The sequence below is a fragment of the Trachymyrmex septentrionalis genome, unplaced genomic scaffold (genome assembly GCF_001594115.1).
Source record: "Trachymyrmex septentrionalis isolate Tsep2-gDNA-1 unplaced genomic scaffold, Tsep1.0 scaffold29, whole genome shotgun sequence".
NCBI classification, from domain to species: Eukaryota; Metazoa; Arthropoda; class Insecta; order Hymenoptera; family Formicidae; genus Trachymyrmex; species Trachymyrmex septentrionalis.
Window position 1 is genome coordinate 2,207,124 of NW_017305451.1, and position 9,470 is coordinate 2,216,593.

General features: G+C 38.3%; 2 protein-coding genes across 5 annotated transcripts in view; both read left to right on the forward strand.

Annotated features, from left to right (window-relative positions):
* The window catches only part of LOC108749503 (carbonic anhydrase 2), a 17,607-nt gene extending 14,636 nt beyond the window's left edge, over positions 1-2,971 (forward strand). Inside the window, exons 6-8 of one of the 2 annotated variants that reach the window (XM_018488272.1) lie at positions 201-299; positions 1,536-1,714; positions 2,274-2,971. In XM_018488272.1, the coding sequence (XP_018343774.1) occupies positions 201-299; positions 1,536-1,714; positions 2,274-2,342 (347 nt within the window). In that variant the 3' untranslated portion in view covers positions 2,343-2,971. The remainder of the gene's footprint in view (positions 1-200; positions 300-1,535; positions 1,715-2,273) is intronic. The other variant, XM_018488273.1, reaches the window with a different exon arrangement.
* Positions 2,972-7,765: 4,794 nt separating this feature from the next.
* LOC108749477 (C3 and PZP-like alpha-2-macroglobulin domain-containing protein 8) overlaps positions 7,766-9,470 on the forward strand; it is a 9,726-nt gene continuing 8,021 nt past the window's right edge. Inside the window, exon 1 of one of the 3 annotated variants that reach the window (XM_018488235.1) lies at positions 7,766-7,963. In XM_018488235.1, the coding sequence (XP_018343737.1) occupies positions 7,954-7,963 (10 nt within the window). In that variant the 5' untranslated portion in view covers positions 7,766-7,953. The remainder of the gene's footprint in view (positions 7,964-9,470) is intronic. The other 2 variants (XM_018488236.1, XM_018488237.1) reach the window with 2 other exon arrangements.

Genomic DNA, 9,470 nt, shown 5'->3' on the forward strand with positions numbered 1-9,470 from the left:
TATATTTACAATGTCTCCTGACTCATCGCAGCCAAGTTAGAGCAAAACAATGTACGGTGCCAAAGTAAAACCGTTTTCTGAGATGATAGATCATTAACAATTACTTGGCACATGCCGCTGCATTAACTCGTCGACTAACGAAATATGTCTCTCGCATATGCTCTGTGCTCTCGCTTCGCGTCGCGGCACGGCACGCACAGTGCGCGGTGGACGGGCCGGCACGCAGAGATGCGTGAATCCGTGCATGCGCTGGGCCGACCGAATCATACCACGCCACGAGAACAAATGGGACTTCCAAGGTTCGTATCGCCTTGGACTAATTCGTGCGAGAAAATGAGAGAGAAACTTGAGATGCTGCGCGCTCGAGCGTGGGGAGCTCCCGATTTTCATCAACGCCTGAGAAAAATAATAATAATAAGAAGGAAAGCCTCGAGCGCGATTATCCTATGTCTTCTCAAGGCAATTCTCAAGGAGCCTCCAATTTTCCGAAGCCTTGCATGCCGAACGGTCGGGATAAATAAACGCATGTCACAGGTTGATTGGCATGATGTGACGATGCACGTCGTAGCAGTAATTGGTTTTTTTTTTATATCCTGACATAAAAGAAATTTATTTCCGTGAGTATATAGTTGTTTCGCGATGTAATCTATATATTCATTTTTTTTTTTTCGATTCATTCAAGTTTCCCTGTGTTTTACTGTACACGTATTTATACGTGTTTGTCTGTGAACGAATATCAAGCACGTTAATATAATATATCCTCACAATTTCTGTTTAGTGTCAACTAGTTTTTTTATATTTCCTAAGCGATGTTATGTATATGTGGCTATATTTCAACTACTGTACATATGTAGATCTCATCCAGATATTCATCTAGTAGTGTCCTCATTAGAGTTATTTATCAATATATTATTTCGGAATAATGTCGCTCGTATTATTGATGACACCGAAAGATAAAACGAATAGAAGGTTCGCACTACACGAAATATCCTTCTTCAGAGGACAGTACATTAATCAAACCGTATAATTCCATTCTCTGAGCAATTTCCTCCGTTATTGCGATTTGTACGATTTATATCCACGCAGGATATAAATAGAGGAAAGGAAATATTTCAAGTTAAAAGACATCACAAAAACATCGCTTTCGAGATACAATTGAATTTTTAAGTGAAATTCGATACGTATTTTGATATTAATTTTTCTAACAAATCGAACCAACCAAGACTCCTTATAAATCAAAGAACTGGAAAGGATTAGGCTAACGAGAATAGGCTCGACTTCTATCCTCTTTCCAGTTCTTTGATATTAATTTTACTATCACGTTGGAAGATAAAATCACAATACGAACGCGATCGTTTTTAAAAATACGCGCGATCAAAATAATATAATCTGCGTCACGCTAGGTTTAACGGCACGTTACTGTTGACTCGAGCAATCGCACCTCTGTATGTCCCTTTGACACTTGAAATTTCTTTCCGTTTTATCTTCGCGCACATACCAATGCAAAAAACTATTTCAATCCTTCTCTGATTTAGACGACAATGGATACTGGACGTACTTGGGCTCGCTGACGACGCCCCCGTGCAACGAGAGCGTCACTTGGATCCTCTTTAAAAAATACATCGAGGTGTCCCATCATCAGCTCAACATCTTCCGCAATCTGCGAAAGTTCCCACGTGGCGAGGAGTGCCCTTGCCACGAGAATCACGGGGTGGTAAGTGAGCAAAACGGGATCACGAAGAAATTATCGTATCTCCGTTTCCGCGACGTTATTTCTTTTTATTTCCGGTCAACCCCCCCCCCACCCCACCCCCACCCCCCTGGATATCGCGAAGTGCGACCGCTTGTCGTCTGTGTCTCTTATCTAAAACGATTGCGAGAATTCCCTGTATCGTTTCCCCTCAATATATCCTTCACCCGGTTTGATAAATGAATCCCGATTGGCGATGAACATGACACGGCGAACGCCTCTGCGGCGACGCGATTACCATTTTCCTGCCGCGGGAGATGCATATCGTCGCAGCGAATCGGCGTTTCCTCTTTTTTTTTCCTTCCCCTTTTTTCTTTCGCCCGATATACGCGAATACTGCCGCTGACGGCTATTTTTAGGCGTCACAACGCCTTAGACGTCGACGACCGCGACCACCGCGTCGTCGTCTCGGCGGCCAGCGGGAATCTGTAATATTACGAATCGACGAAGCACCGCGACACGCCCTAGTTTTTTTATATATAATCCCAGTCTTTTTCTGTTTTTTTTCTCTGACACTCCGCAGGTGATCAACAACTTCCGTCCACCGTTGCCGCTAGGAAATCGCGTATTGCGAGAGTGTGGCAGTTTCTGAGGGTCGGCCCCCGCCCGGAAGATAAGAAGAGACGAGAGAGATAGAAAGAGACAGAAGACCGGATGATTTTTTTAACTACTCTGCGGTTTTTTTTTCTTTTTTTTTTCTTTTTGAGAAACCATCGATCCCGTAGCGACGACCGATGTAGCCGCTAACGAACCGCAGCGTTCAACGTGCCTTTCGACTAATCAACGAAGACTCGCCTCGCGAAACGCGAGGTGCGGTCTGCTCGCCTCGTTGCTTTCTCGTAATTGACTCCGTCGCTGACAGAGACTTCCGTTGCAAGCAGGAAATTCCTGTCGCGGAAACGTATCGAGAATATTTGATAGCTTCAGCTCCGCATACTCCCATGTTGTTTAACGCAGTTTAAGCTAACGATAAAGTAGGCTTTAGAATCTAACTGGCACCGTTACCGCAGAATCATTGAAATCCAAGTAAACGCATCCACGCAAAAGCGCTTTTATAAAACTCATATTACTCTGAGAGATAAAAATGAGAAATTTCACGTAAATAATTCGTTTTACACCCGCATATAGCGCGTTTAATTTTCGTCGAGATGTTGCTTCTAAATAAACAAGGTTATACCTACTGAAAAAAAATTACTAAATCTTAATACATATTTTTTTTAATAGCACTAAAACATTTACTTATAGATATATATACAAATAAATATTTACTTGATAAAAAATTATAGTTAATAAAATTAACAGTTTTTGTATCAAATATATAAATACATATATTTATATTTGGTAAATATTTCCTTAGAGCCATTCAAACAGAAATACTTATCAAAATTTAGTATTTTTTTCAGTACACCCCTGACCAGTTGAATGTTCCTCGACGGTATGCTACGCGAATCATTAGAAGAACTTACGCTTTACTGAAAAGAAAAAAGACATTTTATTACTCTGTAGAAAGCAATGACAGATAATTATTGACTTTTAGCAACACAATCAATTTAGCGACACAATTTTCAGAAACATAATCGATGATGGACTCGCATTCATGTCATTTACAATGTTTGTCTGGATGTAGTATTGCACTCCCTGAGATAATAGGTTGTTAATTTTAATTATCTTTTATCCGATAGTTATCATTAACTCATCCTTTCCTCAAACGTGATTGTCTTGAACCATTAGTGCAGGGCATCAAATGGATTTTTAATGTTATCGAGTTTTTAACAGAAGAAGCTCATTCATTCAAGGATACAACCGCAATAATGGTTAATATAAGGTTAATATATATTTATATATATATTAAGTATATATGCACAAAGCGTGTGTGGTGTTCTATTTTAATCCAAGAGCAATTGCGAGTGAAAAGTAGACTAACGTCAGAACATCTACTTTTACGCGCATACGGGCAATATCGCTTTCTCGTTAATTAATTAGAAAACCGCTACTAACACGTGTACATGGAATTCCGAGAACATTTGTGCCTGTATCGTATAAACGCGTGAACGATAATAAAGTGAAATACAACGATAATTGCGACACGGCGCGATTATTTTCGCTGCGCGGTAAAAATCTCATTGTGTGTCCGCGTTATACATGTTAGACGTCGATAGATATTAATGATGAATCATGAATTTTTTGTGTGTGCACTACGTGTATCGCGCGATGAGGATCCGACCGCGAGGCACGTCGTATTGTCTTTAAGTGGCTTTAGGTACAACTATCTATCTTGGATGCAGTTACGTGTATGCGCGACGTATAAAAGAGATAGCTGTTTATAGAATCGTATTTATAAATCGTGTATGTTACTGTTGACACGCGAGACAAGGGCAAGACCCTCGGGGAGCATCGTTCGCTTTCATTCAAGCCTCATGCGCTTAATGTAATTAGTCTCTCTGTCAAAATATTCGCGCGATATAATCAAAGTTTGTCGCGCGTGGAGCAACAAGTGCGAGGTATCGTTGTATCGCGGATGAAACTTCGACGGTATGTACGTAGCGACGAATAACACCGACATGTCCAAAGCTAAAATGAGCTCCTCGAAAATCAAACCAATTTAATTCTATGAGATAATTGAGATAAAGAAAATCCTTAAGATTGCAACAAAAGAACTGTATGCCAAAATTACGAAATTTATGTATTTCTTTGATCGAAAGAATGACAAGATATCATTTTTAAAGATTCTTTTTTTTATAATCTGAGTTTTTTTCCTCAAAATGCTTTCCGATAATCCAACGTGAGTTTTTTCTGGTAAATTATTGTATTATGGTAATTTTTTTATGAAAAATATCTGATATAATATGAATGTAAGAGGAAAGTAATTTCTTATAGATTAAAATGAATTAATAAAATGAATTGTACGTCGCAAGTCTCGAGTGTCAACAGTCGCTTCAAATAGACAGTCGTAAATATTATTTAGTGCCCATATATTGGCGAATTTTACGTATAGTACTACTTTGCGATACATTGAATATTTAATTATCTTATTACGCTGGTCACTTCGGACATTTTATCATGCATGCTCTCAGGAATTGCTCATTCGTTCTTTCTATAAATTGTAAGATAACGTCTTCTTTTATCGCGACGATATTTTGTCGATTGACTTTTATTTGTCGGCTATAAATATATTATAATGTATATGTATATGTATATGTATATTCTAACTATTGTTGGTGATGTGAGATATGATATGTGCTTGTATTTTGTAGTCTCAACTGTGATAGAAAGAAAGAAAGAAAGAGAGAGAAAGAGAGAGAGAAAGAAAGAAAATAAAGTACCGTTTTATTTGCTTTCGTATGATAATATCCGGCGTGCTCTCTGTCACTCTTATTATATATACAAGCATTCCTTTCGGTCCCACTTGAAAATGAGTTCTCGCTCTGGAAATCGAGCGAGGCTCTATTCCGAGATATACGTCCGTACGAAAGGATGCAAGGCCAGCGACCGCTCTGACTTTGGTGCTCACGGTCGGGACCAGTTTCAAGGAACGCCGGACGTGAGGAGGAAACTCGTATACAGACATGCGATGTGCGTGGAAGCAACTGAGACCTCACCGCGATTCTTTGAAACTCCATAACGCCCCGGAGCTATATGGGATTACGTCTCGCACGCTGCATTAACGAAGCGATAAAGTGGTACAATCGCCATGTAACAAGTGATTGGAAAACAGGACTGCGGATTATTTCTTAATACAACTCGTTTGAGAGTTTAAGAACTCGATATTCTTCAGTCAGACATTTTTTAGTCATTAATTTCTTTTTTTTTTTTTTGTTGGATAAACCGATTCCGATTGAATATTTTAAATCTCGATCTCTCCGTACATGCTTTAGCGTCGAGATCTCGTCGTACAGTCGTGCTGCATTGTCTTGGCGCTTTTATGAGACCCCCTCGGAACCGGTCAGTGCATCTGACGATGCTCGTGTATTGTTGAACCTACCACACTTGTAGTTGAACAAGCTTAGTTCCTTCGCCACTCGTATCAGGTTCTGAATAATATTTTGTCTAAGAGAGAAGCGTCGATAGATGAAGATAATTTATTTTCGTATAACGATAAATATTTATTTATACAACGATTGAGATTAATATTGATGGAAGAATGACAGACGAAGTTATTTCGGCTTATAATTAATTATGAAATATCCAAATTTATCACAGAGGATTAAAAATGTTTAAGCAACTGTTAATATTATATACTACTATTCGAGATATCATCAATAATTTTCTATTCCTTTTATTACCTTCAAATCGTGTCTTTAATGTCAATGCTTTAATGCATAAATTGCTGGTAATTGACGTCAATTGTCAGCTGTTGAGAAATGCGTTAGCAGCTTAGTTAATAGAGACGAACGAGGTGCCGCCCCGCAATAACGAGATGCGTCTATGCCATTTCGCTGCAGTTCGCGATTATACATTTTGTAATATCTTGAGCTTGCATAGCAGTTCTTGTATATATCGTACGCAATTTTCAATACGCTACAAATAAATTATTTTCAATCAACGCAATTAACGCGTTATGTAATACTAATGAAGATTGTGTTACTGGAACGAGCGCGGTGTTGAAAGTATTTTTAAATATTTATGAGTTTTGTGGTAAATAATTGTTAATTGCGAAAAAAAAAGATTTCCATTTTTCGAAAAATATCACTACAAAAACACTGAGAAATCTATAATATACGTAAAATATAATATTTTTTGGTATGCAATATCTTTCAAGAATAATTCCGGGGTGAAAATACTTTATTAAATTAATTGTTACACACGATTGGGTCATTCGTGTGTGTCCTATGAATTTTTTTTTAATACTAGAACATTTACTGAATAACATTTTCTATCTTTTTCTTTTTAAATATTTTTTATTATACTAATTTTATAATATTAATTTTATAAGTATACTCTAAAGATGTTACAGGCGAGAAAATAATAATCTGTACTAAGGGTAAAAAAAATCGATACTGGCATCTACATAAAATGAAAAGAAATTCTTGCTGAAATAGTAGTATACTTTTCAAACTGTAAGTTTCTTGTGTATCTACAGAGGGTAAACGCGGAGATTGGATCACGAGAATTTCTCAGTAACAATCGCTGGTAATCGATGATCATTAACTGGTTATTTGCTATCAAACGATAACAATTGTCCGCATGATCAGTTTCCTTTCAAACTGTGCTTCCTTATCAAAATTAAAAATAGCGTGTAAAAAAGTGCATATGTTTTACAAATTTGAATAATTCGTGTAAATTCAGTTGGAATTACTGACGAAGATTTAATGGCCAAGTAGAGTCGATAAAACTCGCGTCCCAATATAAAAGTTTATTATTTCACAATTATTACCCTAATAGCACAGATCTCCAAGGGACGTTCCAAAGAACATTCAGAGAATATCCCTATGTCCTAATAACGTTCGCCACGAACGTTCCTCGAATAAAGTGTGCTATTAAAATATTATGTATCGTCAAATCATCACGTCATATTTGCGAGACTGTTAAACAAATGGAAAGTTCATCTATTCGCCAGATGTAGCCCAAATGAAATCATCGACTAATAATGACAATGACTGTGTGCCACTTGTTATCTGTTCCGCGTAATGAATGTATAATATATGTATAAACGCTTAATAATAATAATGATGTACTGTGAAAGTTAAATCGCGATATTGTGAATCACGTGATGAATTTTTACCGAGTGCAAACGCAGTTTATGCACGGCACAACATACGTGATCCAAATATGAGCTTATCATGTGGAAGATGATAATAAAACGCGAGATCATTAATTGGAAGCCATGATTTAGTCGTCACGCAATTGTATTTGGGTCTGGCAATTTTCTACGTCAATGCTAATCGGATCGGATTCCTTTGGAGGGGAGGATCTCTCGCAAACAGGACATCGAGCGGAATTCCATCCGCGGATCTACACCGCGTTGATCATCCGCGTGACTCATCTCTCTCATTAATTATCGCTTGTATATAGCGCGCGTATCGCGTCACACCTGGACATCACGCATGCGCCAAGCTTGCCGGCAGTACCGGCACATCGGTAAAGACATCAACATTTCACGCGCCACGTCGCAGTACGAATTCCGTCTTCGTGGTGTGCGCATTATACTCGTTTCGTCTTTTCTCTTCGCCGGAGGATTTTACATATACAGTCGATAGAGCGACATGGCAGTCTGTAAGTTTTTGATTTACTTTCGAAATTTTTTGCGCAAACTCACATTTCTTATATATTTTACATTATATATATATATATATATATATATATATATATATATAATTATTATTATAATATATATATATATTATTTATTATAATTAATATGTAATAATAATATTATGTAATTTTCCATTATATTCTGTTATGTGTTAGACAATAATTATTATATAATTCTTACATATTTAAATAATTAAACCTCTAAGCGTGTAAAATAAGAATAATTTATTTTTTTTTTTCTTCTCTTTGATACTCCTGTCGCGATAACTAGTTTTGAAATCTATTCCATTATTCATTACTGCGCCTCTATTTCAAAGCAGCTATTTGACCGCGAAGTCTTTGATTCATACGGAAGCGTAACATTGCATAACGTTGTATAGCGCTAAATTGACATTGCTCCAAAACGAATAAAGGGTTTCAGTGCGTCATGTCAATATCTAAGATTCCATTTCGCGATCCTCGTATCCTTGTTGTTCAGTATACAGTTTCGTTCATCAAGCTTATGGGTTCATCAGGCCTAACGATCGGAAATAGAAAAAGATTCCAGGCGGAGGAAATCGTATTTCATCTAAGGAGCCACTACACTTTTCTTTACAAGAGATTCTTTCTAAATATAGAGCTGGGGCGCGGCTGCCGGTTTGACAAGCCGGCCGGCATCCCAATACTCTACGATCGTTCGAGCGATTCTTTGAAATTCTACGGACCATCATAAGACTCAACGTGAATAAAGCGTTCTGCAGCTGCTGGCATCTCCAAGATTGGCCTGGTTTTTACCGAAGGTTCGAACCGGATCAGAATGTAAGAACCAACCACAGTCGAACGACAGGGGAATGCTCGACTGTAGTTGGTTGGTTCTTGCATTCTGATCCGGTTCGAACCTTCGGTGGAAACTAAGCCATCGATTCACCTCTAAAAGAAAGGTTCCAAAGAGAGGCAGGATTCCTTTCCATTCAGGATTTTCAGAACGTTCCGCGAAACGTTTAGAAACGATACAAAATGGAAGTCGGCGCGAAGGTATTTGCAGCCGTATGCTAAATTGCACGATAAACGACGATATGTGTATGCATATGCGCCGTGTAGTTTTCAATGTGTTTACGTCATCGCGAGGAAAACTCCTCGCTCTTTTTTTTTTACGCCAAAGTTTATCCACAGGCGGGAATAAACGCGAGAAACTTGCGCGGTTACTGCAGGCGGGTAGGTATAAAGAAGGCAGCGAATGTGCGAGAGGTACGTCTTGGATAATATCCGAGGCGTGTAACAGCCTCACAGCTTGTGATCACGTCATAAGAATGCAATCCCTCCGCGTCCTTGTGTAATCCGACTTCCAGATTGCGTTTCGTAATGCTTGCCGCCTCCGAGGCCTCCGCATCATCCCGTCGCCCAGATTCATTTCCTGCCGCTATTCCACTGCGTGAATCATCTTCACTGTTTCTTCTGTTTCTTCAAAAAAAAAAAAAAAAAAAAAAAAA